At 38.6% G+C, this 15,857-nt stretch overlaps 1 protein-coding gene across 1 annotated transcript in view; it reads right to left on the bottom strand.

Annotated features, from left to right (window-relative positions):
• AGPS (alkylglycerone phosphate synthase) overlaps nt 1-15,857 on the bottom strand; it is a 142,113-nt gene that overhangs the window by 99,220 nt on the left and 27,036 nt on the right. The window contains exon 2 of the mRNA XM_075180562.1: nt 7,997-8,086. Within this exon, the coding sequence (XP_075036663.1) occupies nt 7,997-8,086 (90 nt within the window). The remainder of the gene's footprint in view (nt 1-7,996; nt 8,087-15,857) is intronic.

The raw sequence follows: 15,857 nt of genomic DNA on the forward strand, positions 1-15,857 counted from the left end.
GCATTTGGTGAGTATAGAGCATCAATATCTCATAATATATATATTATATACACATACACACACACACAAGCAGATACACACGCACGATATATATCCACATATATCTCACACACATACATACAGCATGTAAACACACATATATGTAATATTCTTTTACCTGCAACTTATACAGTTTCCCTGTTGAACTGTACATTACTACATACAACAGAACAAAAACAAGTTGTAGATCTTACATTAAATCATCAAAAGGTGTATTCTGCAGAACAGTTAGCTTGAACCACACACACAGTTACATAGTCATAATAATCCTACACCGGCTGATCATTTGTAAAGTTATATTGGAAACATGATCAGGGATATCATTTTCATTGTATAAGGGGCGTACAATGTTCAAACAGCCACCTTAACAAAAGAAGAATGTGCTTTTAACCCAACAATTAGTAATGTATTGACTAAGATTCCTAAATTAATTATCCAAACAGATAATGTTATTCAAAATACCCCCAGAAAGATGTATTGTGTAAGAGGATGCCCCCATGGCGTACAGAACTATGTGCAGAAAGGAGACATCAAGGAGCAGGTCCTTCAAGATTTATTAAAGCTAAATAGCAGAACGACACTGCCAAAATATTATATTACCCTCTGCTGCAAACATTGTTTACTTAAACTATCCTACTTAAGAAGGAGCCATACCAGTTCATTTTTCTGTTCTATGATCAACAATATCGAGTGTATACCGGAGGCATGATGAACATTGCCTTAAGTGAAGTACTTCTGCTACATAAACAAATCTGCACAGCATCTGAGCTACATTGGCTACCTGACATAAGCCACCACTGCATTCTGTTCTTAGGTGATGCAGCATAGGAATTGGGAGCAAGTAGCTGGGTATGGAAAGTGAGAGAAGCAGCAATCAGCGCCAACAAGAAGGTAAAGCAGTACTGGCAGGAAATAATAAACGGAGTAAACCGCTCTGTAGGCACCAGGATGTCACCCCCTACGGACGTTCTACCTACTAAAAATACACAAAAAAGCAACAAATAATGTATACTAGGATTATGAACATAATGGTCTCTACTGAAAAATGGTGATTGCATATTTACAATGTGGTCAATATAAGCAATAAGTTGCCAAGAATAGTATAAAACATCCGTTATACAATCAAGAATAAAGTGAACCACAGATGAATACATCTGGTGGTTTGTTGCACCGTGTAGAGGCAAGCAAACCAGTGTACTCAGCTTCCAATAGCACATTGGATGTGATTGACAAGAAAGGAAATTGCGATTGCATGACGCTCTCCATTGGTGTGTGCAGGTCAACTGCGGACCAGGAAACACAAAGCCCCTCTATAGTTTTACTCGTCATTAAGCTTAATTTCCGAACATCCACATCTGCAATTTGGCCCTGTCCATGTTTCGTCCAACATGTGCACAGAACAGATCAGCATCTCCATGGGATCAGGCAATGGCACAAAGTATCTTACCCTCCTGCACCATATGCTGACCAGAAGGGACAGACTCACGCCAGCGTTCAAAGGAAACAAATATTCCATTGATTTGCCCAGGCATTAAGGGGGCAATTTGAACCAGCATGATGATGAGAACTTTTTATGCACCCCCAAAGTTCCAATTATCACGTGTGTTGTTTCACCCAATTCAACGGAACGGCCTGCTCAGTAGGCCTCATCAGGAAAGTGAAGGACTCAGTGAGCAGGAAATTTGAATGAAAGACTAAATGTTTTGTATCCAGCGCTGATTCCCCAGGTGGTTTTCACTCAAGCACTGAGGAACTGCTGCCAACTACTGTGGAACTACATGTGTTTCTGCACGCTCTCACCGCCATCGACTGGAAGGGCACGCTGGTGTCTGTAGAACCACATGTACCAGAATGCCCTTCCAGTTAATGGCTGCCAGTGCATGCTGGGACATGCAATCCCAAAACAGCAAAATAATTAAAATAAAAACATTAATTGTATAAAGATTCCCATTAACAACTCAACCACAAGCAATCTCCCACAACGGGCGCTTGTGATTGGCTAGTGGCTAAAGGAAGTCCCTGATTAATTCAGGGCACCGTCACTCAGAGGCAGACGTTCATAGCGAGCAGTTGTGACGGCTTTTATGAGGGTTTCTGTCCTCCTGTTGACAAAGACAAAACAATAGAGTGTAATAAGAAATAAGAGGATTTTATTGTGGTAAAAAATTGATTGGTAAACAAGGAATTGGGGGGTGTTTATTCAATTGAATGGAGGAAATAACTTGGGCACAAAGTTCTTTTTATGGCATGAAAAACTAAGCAACTGAATTGTATGTGGCTAATTATATACCCCACATGTGAAGCATTATCACACACAAACACAGGGAAAGATTCTTCCAACATGTGCTCCCTATAAATGGCTTGAGAGCTTTACAAGGACACATCAGCCAATAGCAATATTTAACCGATAATGAAGCAACATACACACTGCATATAATACACTTCTGCAGTAAGGCAGTCTGTGCCTACATAGACTAAAGTAATAACAGTTGTCTTATTAATACAATTACAGTCTTCCATCTACACACAAAGGAGGACAGTCATATGTTGGTATGACCAGGGCCTTATCTGTTCGGCTGCTTGGGTGTTCTCCCACACCCCAAAAACATACTGATCAGTTAATTGGCGGCTGACAAAATTAACGTGTGTGTGTGTGTGTGTGTGTGTGTGTGTGTGTAAATTTAGACTGTAATCTCCCATGGGGCAGGGACGGATGTAAATGTCAAAATATTCTCTGTACAGTGGAATTCGTGACCTTATAAATATACATAAATAACTATAAAGACGATGAACCAGTATTACAGACAATACATGAGTCACAGTTTCCTAGTAAATTGACAGGCTGCAAACTGGGGGGGCGGGGGGGGAATGAAATCAAATATGATGTATGTAAAAGAGGAAGTTATTTATTCCTACACATCTTTAAAAAAGTTTTGTAAGAAAAAATAGATTTACCCCCAGGTATACCAGACGCATTGCAAAATTCTGGAAATTGGTCTAGTAAACATGTATTTGTAACTGAAATTCAACAGGGACCAACCTAATTTGTCTCTGGAGTTTGAACAAAAATAAATGTGAAATTTTAGTAAAAATAAATACATTCATAAAAGGGAAAAGTTGTTGTGCAACTGTTGCCTGGGTAGCACAATGCACTGAAAAGGCCTCTCTTTCTTCCAAACATATATGCTCCTTTACACCAAGTTTTCTCTCTGAAGTATGTGCATTTTATTCCTAAGACTACGGCTTTTGAACGGAGTTACTGCCAAAAATTCAAGAGTTGAATGTTTAGGGATCAAAAAAACAGCTACTTAGTCTGATCAAGGTACATTAAAGAACATTATGCTGTGGTTTTAGAACTCAGGATGCAGGAAGACAAACCTAGCAGCCAGCTGGAACGCTATATGGGGAAATACAGCACAATACCAGATATATATATATTAATGTGCAGAGAGGGCATTCCCCTTACTCAAAAAAATATATGTAAACATAAAATATCAGCTCCAATGCACAAACAGTGCTCTATATGGCCCAATCATCATGAACATGTTAAATACTCGTTTAGTCTATCAAGAAATAACTACATTTAATAAAAGACTACCCAGCCAAAGAGACCAGATAAAATAGCATAGCATTTGATCATGTTAGGACTGGCCAGAATGGGAAGACTTTGGCGTCAGTTGGTCAGCTTAACATATATTGCAATATGTGGAACTAACATTCCCAGTTTTTAATATAGAACAGTACTTGGTACAGCATTAATTATGTGTTTGGAGAGTGCAGAGTATCCCTGTTTACTTGTCTCTAAAATGTGGGCAACCCCCTCTTGCACCCCAGTCTGTACATGGTGAGTGCAGAGGATCTATGTCTGTTTTTGTTATTATATATATATATATATATATATATATATTCATTGGGACGGCCAGCAAACTGTGTTTAACCCCTCATTACACAGTGATCTAGTTATATATGCCAGTAATATTGATATATTCACATCATTTTGTGTTTATTCTGTGTAAGGATCTACAGAAGAACAGTGTCCACAAATCTGTGTCATTGGATGGTAAAAACCCCTCAAATCCTCATATCTTATAGGACTGGAACTGGTCTCTAGACCTGCAGTTCAGTCACCCTGTTCTAAATCTGCAATCCCGTTCTCCAAGCTGGCGTTCTAAGGAAGGCGCCCTGTATGTGTAAACGGCTTACATTCTAAATATTTACTGAAACACTAGCAGGATTCAGCTAGACACTGTATAATAACTCTCCTGCTACCCTGGATGTGTTTAAATCAGTGTTCTTTTATGACCTGTTAGAGAATGCATATTCAACATTATCTCTGTATAATTTCTCAGTAAACACGACACAGCCCTCTGTGACATGGCTGCTAAACACTCGGCTCCTTTACAGACTGCAAACTTCTGCAGCTGATTTAAAATGCTCTCGTTTTGCTGACGCACTTATTAATTAATGAAGACACAATACAACATCAACAGTGCATAGCTGGCTCCCGGCTGCCAAGATAGACCGTGCAACGCTCCTGACTTTGTCTATTGTCAGTGGTTCCCAGAGATGCATGGGTGGGTGGGGTGGACAGCAAGGATATTGTCTGGGGTTTATCTACTGAAAACCAGGCAGTTCTGCATGTGAAGAACAGATGTGTATTATTTATTGGCTGGTTCAGTCATTCAGCAGCGAGCAGTAAACACTGAAACATTCTTCTACCACCAGGCTGAGAAGTGTAGGACAGTGCAATTATACTCAGTGTGCCCATCACTCATCCTGAGCTACAGATAAAGCCCACCAATTAGAAGGGGATGCAGGATAAACTATATATATATATATATATATATATATATATATATATATATATATATATATATATATATATATATATATATATATATATATATATATATATCTCTATTTATCGATCTATATCAATCAATATATATATATATATATATATATATATATATATATATATATATATATATATAATCAGTATCTATATATTCTCTCTCTGTCTAAACACGAACCTAGACATATATACACACGCATAGAGAGAGAACGTGAGTATATATATGTATGATTTATAAATATACAATATTTAGATATTTTCCTTGAGAAAGCTAGTTCCAGCATGGAGTACACCCAGACAGCTGTCTCAGTTTACCTTGGGAGTGCTGTACTGTAGCTAAATATTTATATATCTACTATACATGGCTTGGGAATCGTGCAATATTTTAAAATATTGTATCAAATTTTAACTGCATATCAGTGATGTTTGAAGCATAGATTTATGAAGCCATAAATAAAGGAAACCGGTTCACGTCTTCATGTGTTCTAGATATATGTATTTGCAAGAATTAGAGCCTGGATATAGATAGATAGGATATATCGTGTGTGGGGAGAGAGAGAGGCAGAGAGAGAGGCAGAGAGAGAGGCAGAGAGAGAGGCAGAGAGAGAGGCAGAGAGAGAGAGACATACGTGTGTGTGTGTGTGTGTGTGTGTGTGTGTGTGTGTGTGTGTGTGTGTGTGTGTGTGTGTGTGTGTGTGTGTGTGTGTGTGTGTGTGTGTGTGTGTAGTAGTGATGCTCTAGAACTACATGACAATATATTACAGAGCGCTTTACAAAGATTATTTAATTACACAGAAACACACACGCACAGGTCCATTTTATCAGCAGAAAACGGACCTTCCACTATGTTTATGGACTGTGGGAGGATATAGGAGCACCCGGAGGAAACTCCACACAGATGTGCCATGGTCGGTAGGAAGAGGCACACTGCCTGTTTTTTAAAATTATTCATTATTTTATTTTTCTTTCCTTTACACAGTGCACAGTGTGTGAGGAGTTGTCTCATACCTATGTGCACACCATTGCCTGGGTAACCAAAGACTTGTGTTGACCATTGTCTCTTATTTTGTGTCACGGTCAATGACACACATAAAAAGTGAGGGGGGGGGGCTGCTTGTTAACACAATGTTATGTTTATCTAAAGAGGTAAATCAAAAACACACACAATTTTAAAATACAATTGAACTAAATAAAACAACATCCAAACCCTCCATCACCAGTTTAATATAAAATAAAATCTTTCTTCCTCTTTCTTGTCCATGTAGTCCACATATGTACAGATTACATGATAAAGTGTACAGGGCTCGCTCCTAATGGTGGCCATACAGAAGCATGCACAGTGCAGTTTTACGTGAGCACCCCCTGCTGTTTAGTTTCTGTATTGAATGCACTACAGGAGAATTCTAGCTTCAGATCCATTAAGGCAAGATTTTTTTTATTGCTGCCACTCTAGGTTATGTCATCCAAAAATAAAAGATTGCTAAAAGGACCACACAACTGTATCCACATAAACATGGACATTTTTGCATTCCAAAGCAGTAACAGTAATGTATGAAATAATTTAAGATTTGCTCTGGGGTCCTGTTTTCTGATGACTGTCTAATTCCAATGCGAGTGGTATTACTGTATTGCTCACTTTAAAATGCATTATTACGAATCACAAAGAATTGGTTCTGGGTTTAGCCAGTGCTGAGCGTAAATCGTGTGTGTGTGTGTGTGTGTGTGTGTGTGTGTGTGTGTGTGTGTGTGTGTGTTAATATAAAAACACCTGCTCTGAACACATATGTACTGCGGTATATCATACTTCTACTCCACACATCATGGAACAAAACCTTCATTGGACTATCTGCACGGTGGAAGTTATAATGACAGTAATTAAACAGGAGAGAAATACAGGCTGGCACATCTGCATTATGTTCCAATATTCTCTTCCCCCAATTTATAATGATCTAGGCCAGAGGTGCGCAAGCAGCGGATTGGGACCCAGACGCTGGGTTTGGTGTCGGCTGATTTTCAAACAAGCAAAACGAGGGCACACTGACACAGTCTCATCTCTCAACATTTAAATGCTAAAACTCCGTAATAAATAATTAGTTATCAGGAGTCATTTATGGTGGAAGCTCATTAGACGTAAACAATGAACGTGTATTTAAACAAAAATAATGACAGATACCTACAAGCTAAAAATGTGAGTGTTCGTGTGAGTTTTATTAATGGTATAAAATAAAGCAATAAGAAAATAATAAAATAAAAAGATAATTGAAGAATAACTAAGCAGATTAGCTTATTGCTTTTATTTTAACGTCTAGATGCTTACATACAACAGAAAGCTTTGAACACGGGACACTAAGCTAAGAATGTCACAGTACTCCACCTTTCTTTCACTTGTCTCTTTCCTATTCAGATGACTGACACTCTGGAATGTATTTCTTCCCTACAATAAATGCTTTCTCCCTTTAAAAAGCCTCATTGTGCAGCACATGCTCTGTTTATACATAACTGCACCAAGTGGAATGTACTTTGGGATTGGGTGAACGTAGAAATGGGCTGGTACTTGGAGTCGAACATCATTGGCCAGTGGGAGTGAGCTATTGATAAACAAACAATATCACTGGATAATGCCAACTATGACTGGTACAATAAATCTGCATAAACCCACCCCTAACATTTAACCACTTGCAGGTTTAGGTTTCCACTACAGAAAGCTTAGTTGTGCTATAGCGCCATCTTCAGGCTGTAGAGTGAATTTCATTCCCGAAGGAAGACAGCAGTTAATAAATGAATCTTCCTATTTTGACGAATAGCAACATTTGGTAAACAAAATGGACCAGATAATTAACAGATATAATAACCAATGATCCTAACAGAAATATATAAATCAATTATTTTTAGCCCTGTATACTGCTGAAGTAACTAAACATTGAAGACTTCAGAGTACATTGACTAAAGCTTGTGCCTGAACTGTCAATAGAGAGCTAACACCAACTGCGATCGCTTGTAGTAAGTTCAGTTGGTTTTACATTTTATCTTACACCAGACCTGTCATGCACAAAATCACATTATTTCTGTTGTAAATTCTCAGTACTGAAGTTTCAATCTTACCGTTTGCCAGTAAATTCAGCTTGCCCCTTTTTGTTGAAAGTGAATTTGGAATCATTATAACCCCATCCGTTCCATTTCAGAACCTCTTGCCTGTGTGAGGGAAAAAGAATGTTAATCATATAGGAAGAGATATTATTTATACATAACAAAGCCTATTAAAAGTGTAGGCAAGTCCTTATACGTCATCATCAATTTTAACAGGGTGTTTGAATCGTGTTCTCCAGCAAAATGTACTATGTACTTAGTGAGTGTTCCAAGCCCTCCATTGTATTACACTGAGCATTAAAGCTTCTGAACACCAAAGGCAACATCAAAATGAACGTGAAGTGTCTACAGATCCATTCATTTTTCAACCATCACCATTGCATGTAACAAGCTTTAGGAACAGATATTATATGCGTTATAAGCGGTTATTTCTGTTTTATTTACGTAATTTCAGATGAGCAAAAGTTGTACAGAAGAGGTTTGGTTGTTTTAAACCAGAGGCCTTTTCTTTTAACCTAACTGCTTGGTGGTAGCCAAGTCCTGATAAAGCATGGCAGCCAATGTGCCAGAGAAATGCCCGCTGACACATAACTCTTCTATTCATGTCAATGGATCCGCTTTATAAAGAAGTTATGTTTCTCAATGGATGATTCAGTTTTAATGTAGTGAGAAATGCAACTTAAACTTTCATATGCAGCTAGATAGGTTATAGAGTGAATGCATGCTGCAAATCTGTGGCTTATCATTGGACCGTCCAATGCAAAGGGCACCACTGATCACAGGTCACATGACTGCTGACCTCAAGTCACATGTTACAATTGCTTTAGTCCTAGGGCTCGATTTACTAAGCTGCGGGTTTGAAAAAGTGGGGATGTTGCCTATAGCAACCAATCAGATTCTAGCTGTCATTTTGTAGAATGTACTAAATAAATGAAAGCTAGAATCTGATTGGTTGCCATAGACAACATCCCCACTTTTTCAACCCCGCAGCTTAGTAAATCTAGCCCCTAGACTTAGTATGACCAGTCCTTAAAGAGCAATTAGTATTTGGTATAAAAACAGTTCACTTTGTACTAAAATTATATTAAAATACAAGAAAAAAAAATATTGGAACAATCATAATTTTCACTTTTAAATGAGGACATGCTGAAATGAAAAGTAAAAGTTGCTCATTCTAAGCTATGCTTAAAACATCAAACCTATTCTCTAGCTTAGCATAAAACATTGTGTCAAAGGTAAATGTGACATATCTTGTACAAATTAGATAAACTCACACATCAGGGTAAGTGTGTGTTAAAAGGAGATTATATTGACCCAAAAATACATAATTATTCCCAAAAAGCTGTAGCATGTAACAGAGTCTGAGCAAACTCTTAGTTTACAGAGTATGCTTTGTGTGTGGAAATCTGAAGGTAACCGGCGCCGTGGAAACCTTGTGGCGCCTTACAAATAAACGATAATAATAATAATATTAACCGTAGGATGCAACACCTACCACCCAACATTGTGTGACCACTAGATGTTTTTTTATGTAACAATAACCTTATACAGCAGGATATAAACGAATGTAAAATTGGTCAACTATGCACTAAGGGAGAAAAACTTTTACAAGTTTTGTTGAGTTCACTGGAAACTCACTTATTATAATAGAGACCTTTCTGAATCCATGTATTGGAATGTGAAATGCCTACAATACTGTTCCACTTTCGGACACAAGGTGGCAGTATAAACACATGGTTTTCTGCCAAGACAGCTGTGGCTGGATTTCCTGTTCTTTCAACACAACATGTGCATTGAATAATGGGAACATTAAATACGATGTAAATACTTCAAGCCCTATGCATATTACACACGAATCTTTTAAAAGGCCAATGTGCGGCATACACCACTGAATCGGCTGCATTTAGCAAGAACTCGGTACACATACCTGTCATTTCATTTAACTGATTAAACCTTTATTTGTATTTTATTTCATCAAATTGTAGCAGATGCATGTACAGGGAGGACAATGTAGGCTGTTATTTCACATTAAGAACGAGTGGCATCAGATAGACAGGAGGCACAAATTGGGAGGGGACTGCTTCACTTGAATAAACATCCTGCCTATAATAAAATGTTCTTAAATTATGTAAATATAAAGCAATCTGATGCATCACAATAACTCACTTTGTCAAAGAGAGATGCTGTTCTGTAACAGCTACACATGTTGTCTGCCCTGCACTCCGCTAATGGTATTAGATGTGATTAAAAGCAATGTGATATACGTCTGCTAGAACAACAACTAAAGCCTGACTGCTGCATGTCATTCTCAGAACACTGGCTGCTTTCACTGCTATGATTAGAACATCACAGACTGTTTATTAAGGATGCTTCCTGATACTCAGATCTCACTAGTATTGTGAGCGGAGGAAAGATCAATTAAGGTCAAACAGTGTTCTATACCTCAGTATGACCCATATAGTATAAGCAGACATCATACAGAGATCGTGGCCTTACAGATAGCACGCTGCAGCTTCTAACATGATACACACACCATATTATTATAGATTGTCAGTTCCAATTTTTAAAGAATCAGCAAAGCTCCTCCTGCTTAAATTGTAGGTTTGTAATGGTTAAAAAACAAAACAAAAACACAAACGCTAACTGTTTGTATACACTAGGTGGCAGTATTACTCCATTACAAAAAAAATATTTTATTTGCCGCACTATGTTGTGCCCCCCCTTCAGCAGAACCCACCCACGGACTCTTTATTGTTCAATCACACTAAACAGAGATTTTAGAGAGAGGGAGGCATTGGTTCTCGCTAAAATATTCTCAAATACAAGGAAGCGTGTGGGGGTGTAGTTTATTTGTATATTATGCAAGGTTGCCATTTCTTCAGGTTTTATTTAGTTCAGATCAGCAATTGTCCAAACTTTCCAAAAGCAATTAGGTTTGTAAATTTAATGTTTATTTTATTTTTTGTTATGTAAAGCTGTATTCACTTTAGCATTTTGTAATGTAGTTGTGATAGTCTGTATTATTATTATTATATTGGGACAAAGCACTCATCCAATTGGTACCTACATCTATATGTCAAACCATATAAAGATACGGCAATTGTATTACTGTTTGACAAATACTGACAAAGATAATGTTCTAAACAGGAACATTATGGAAATTCAGTAGATATAACTGCAGCCATATAGTTGTAAAATATTTAAAAAGATGTATATCTATAACAAAGGGTTCTTAACTTTTCTCCAAGGTCCCACCACATTTAAGTCTAGAATTTAGATTTGTAACCCATGGTTCAGTTTTCATTATTTTTTAGTAAATGACATTACCAACGTCTACAAAGAAGGCATGTTTTAGATATTACAAAATTATTAATGGTATGGAAACCAGGTCCTTTCCCAAGAGAAGTGTAACTGAATGTGAAGAAGTCTGTCCAGCATTGCACAGTTTTCTGTCTTTAGGGCAGTGGCACTCCCAAAGATGGGAGTATTTCATACTTGTTTATAGGAAAGAGCTATGATGTAAATGTACATGATAGATGGTGAAATGTATAAACTATTCAACTGACAATCTTGGCCAGAGGTATTTCAAAAACCAAATCACATGTTCCGTTCATCTCTCCATTCCCCGATGTGTGTCCACCTCCTCCTATCTCCGCCACAGACACATGGGTTGTGCATCATGACAGGCGCACTGTCCCATGTGCGCTGGCTTTAAGAGAGGCCACAACGCGGATGGAAGAAGGTAAGTGCGAGGGCGGTGGGGACTTAATGTAATGTGGGAGGGAGGTGTGCTATTAATTTAATGGTGGCAGCTATCATTTTATTTGTGGAGTAATGGAGGGGCTATTTTATTTAAAAGTGGAGCCTATTAATTTAAGATGGAGTGATGGGACCTTTAGTTTAACGCTGGGGTGGTTTGGGGACTATTAATTGAATATGGGGCCGAGTTTGAGAAGGCGAGCTATATTATTAAAGGTGTTGAATTATTTAATATTGAGATGGTTGTGGGAAATAAGTTTATTTATTAAATGGGAATACAATTAATTTAATGTTGGGGCTGGTATGCAGAAAGGGAGGCCTAATTATTAAACATGGGTACCATCAATTTAATGCTGTGGCTGGTTGGAGTTTTCTAAGTGTCATATACCCATCTTATTTCCCCTAATATAGCCCCAACATTCCAGGATCCAGACAAGCAGTAACCGAGCTATAAGAAACCAGCAGCCGCAGGTAGTGAAAGTTACATGAACAGGTAGGAGAGCAGTCCTGAATTTGAGCGAGTGTCCTGCTTAGTCAGTATTTGGTTGGTTGGACTGCAAGGACAGTTAGGAGGGAGGTATATCCGGCTTCACACTACTCTGCTCGTGAAGGGAGAGTTGTGTACAGTAGTGTACACAGTATTGCCTGTGTATAGACATATTACACCATAAGGGCCACACTGCCCTCTCCTCTTCGTGCCTGGCACAGTACACCCATTAGACACTCCAGCAGAAACAGCATAGCTGGTAAGTGCTCTTATTTAAGTTGGTTTAACTCTTTGTACTCCAGACAAAACTACTAAACATTTTCCTATTTTAGTCCATCATTTGACTAAAAATTTGTGACATCACAGAGGTATGAGCTAAAATATGTAGACTCCCTACATCCTTAAAGTGTACCTGTTGCCTACACACAGTGGGGGCAGCCATATTGTGTTTTACTACTACTGAATGGACAGTGTGAATACTGGTTCAGCCTGTACAACAGCTGCCTGTACCGTGAGCTCAGGCAACAGGCACTGAATATTACACAGAAATATTCCGCTTCCTTAGAAACTGCACCACAGGTTACAAGGTGTCTGCCACATCCTCAAGCTCTGGCTTATCTATTAACCTTTTGCACCCCAGCTGTTGTGGAACAACAAGTACCAGCATGCTCTGCCAGGCAACAAGTGACCGTATGAACAGCGTATACAAGGACTTCTATAGTTTCAGACACAGATTACCTTGGCCAGCTGTAGGTGATGGATATGAGGATTACTCCAATATCTGGGCACTTCAGGAAACGATTTATAGTGCAATGAGCTCAGATCTAGCACAACTAGGTTTGCTCTGTGCACAGAGTAATGGTGATATTTCCTGCTTATGTTGCTGATTCTTTCACACCCTCAGGATCTTTGTGAACTGCCTTAAAAACACCAATATTTCAAACAGGGAAAGTATCCTATGACCACCACTATTAGGATAAGGCAGGATACACGGTACAGCACCAGAACACTAGCTCTGTCACACTGCCAGGGATAGACAACATCCAAGGAGAAATGTATTGGTGTAGATGAAGCGCTAAGGAAATACTGTGACAGATTGTGGTAGGTGCTCAGTCCTGTCTTCTTGTTGTCAGAACAGCTCTGTTTACTCTAGGAACCATTAACTGGATACTCCTGGGATGCTGTAAAACATCTGGGAACACAGCCCCATGTGCCAAGTTACTGACTTGATGTACTGTGCGGGTAGCAGCAATGAACACGGCTCCAAACTTTTCCCTTATAGTATATAAAACAGACAATAAGAACAAATTATTTCCATTAATGAGGAAGTAGAGATACTATAATGACATTAATACATATAGATATAGCTCAACGTCTATGTATGACAGTGCTAAGTAATATACATGAACAAGTGTAAACTTAAATGTGTCCACTATGCTTTTGTACTCCTTTGCAGCAGGTTATCATATTAAGAGGTTGGTTCTCTAACAAAGCAGTCACAGAGTGACTGGCAGCTTTTCAGACTTGCTTTGGAGAATAGCACTGTGTGGAATGGTGGATTCATACACAGGGACAGTGATGGTCAAAGGATTGCCGTCTGAGCTATTGGACCTGGATCAGATCCCATCAGGACACGGTCCTTGAGATGTGGGAGGGACTTCAGCTGTCCGTCAGAGCGGAGATGTAATATATCACATTTATCAGAGCTGCAGTGGAAGGTCAGGTGTTTGCTGCTAAGATAGCACAGTAGCAGACATCATTATGGCAGACCTCAACAAACGGACCTATATTACCACTTTGAAGAGCCATGATTAGGAGACTATTACTTTAATATCATATCTTAAAATATAAATATAATAAAAATGATAAATCAGTGTATACTTGTGTCACCCTACATACAATGCCACATTCATTTACAGATATAAGAAGCAAAACAAATCCATTCCACTAAGTATATTTTCTAAGCGTCACATTACTTTACCTGCGTAACGGAGGAACAGCAATGAGGAAAGATCAATTCACTCATTAAAGAATATAAAGGAAGGAATAAAGTCTATTTAACTTCTAGAATGAATGGCAACAAAGTTTTATTTATCCAAATCTAAAATGATCATTTAAACAAACGTACTCGACGTGGACACAACACTGGTTATTCTGTGAGTTTCTGTGTATGCAAATAATTGAGCAATATTTACTTGTGTTCTCATTCATGGTACTTTTAGGGGATCTTCGAAAATAATGACAGTGTAACATTCTGAGTGGGACGCACCTGTACACAGTCTTACATCATGTAGATGGTCAGGACATATTTTCAATGCCTTGTGCTCATATTTATCTGCAGCTAGAAGTAATTACTGTCCTGTGCGGGCCGGTCCCCTACCTGGGGCCACTGCAGTGGAGAGCACAAAGATAAGAATTACCAGATATGGGATGACTTTCCGTATAGTTTTATACTCTTATTTCCGGCTGTTCTCACCAGCCCAGCACAAGGACAAGTCTTCCTTCTTCCTCTCTTTGCTACGAGTACAGTGCTGTAACATTTACACAGACTTTCATGTGAGCACCTTTATTTAATATCATAGTGCTGTGTGTGTAACCCACAGCAACCAATCAGAATTTTGCAAGATAAAAGCAACATGTGGTTGGTTGCTATGGGTTACAGCACATCTGTGCACATAACACAGTGATGGGCAGCAGGCGGCCCCAGGGCCACATGCGGCTGTCTGAGCCTTCACTGCGGCCCTCAGCTCCTTCCTGCTTTATTGTCAGACTTGGTTTCTATAGCTTGTAACGCTTCTGTAATATGGTTGCTGATATGTTATTACATAGAGGTGTCTATTTAATTCATTGTATGGTTTTAACTTATAACTGATATTAAGGGTAATGTGCGGCCCTTTGGAAGGTTAGAGGGCCGCACCATGTGGCCCCTTAAGTGTATCAGGCTGCCCATCTCTGACATCGCACCATGTTATTAAATAAGCCTCATTGTGCATAGATATGAATAATAAGCATAGAGTTTTAATGATTGTCGTTGTCTATAAACAACGAAGACTGATATTCTGTGGGATGAAACATTGGTGAGACTGCAGCATATCCATTCACTAAGAACTCGAGGCATCGGGGCGGCATGAGGCATCGGGGCGGCATGAGGCACTAGTTCCCAATATTATGACCTGCTGTTTTCTATGCACATGGATACACTTTATATAAACATGTGAATATGAACAAACAGATCCAAGCTGAAGAAACAAATGTATCCTAAATAGTTACTTTCGAAACAGAGGAAATAACACAACAAAAGAGAACAGTAACAAGTTAAAACATTTACTGCTAGTGAGATTAGTTCCGAGACAAATGAAGTGTATAGTAACATCGTTATAAGGGTGTATTAATGAACCTAGACAATTATATTATTATGTTCTGTGTGAACAGTAGGACGGTTATCGGTATCGTATATTCAGCTTAGAATTCTGAAACAGCCAACAGACATTGGGCATCTACGTTACACTTAGTGATCGTGTTACAGAATATGATGGTATACAAATTTCAATCAAGAAATTAGAATCTTATATTAACTAGACACAGCATTGTTTTATACATTCGCTGGATCCCTTGGTATACTCTTATACC

The sequence above is a fragment of the Mixophyes fleayi genome, chromosome 7 (genome assembly GCF_038048845.1).
Source record: "Mixophyes fleayi isolate aMixFle1 chromosome 7, aMixFle1.hap1, whole genome shotgun sequence".
In the NCBI taxonomy this organism is placed as follows: Eukaryota; Metazoa; Chordata; class Amphibia; order Anura; family Limnodynastidae; genus Mixophyes; species Mixophyes fleayi.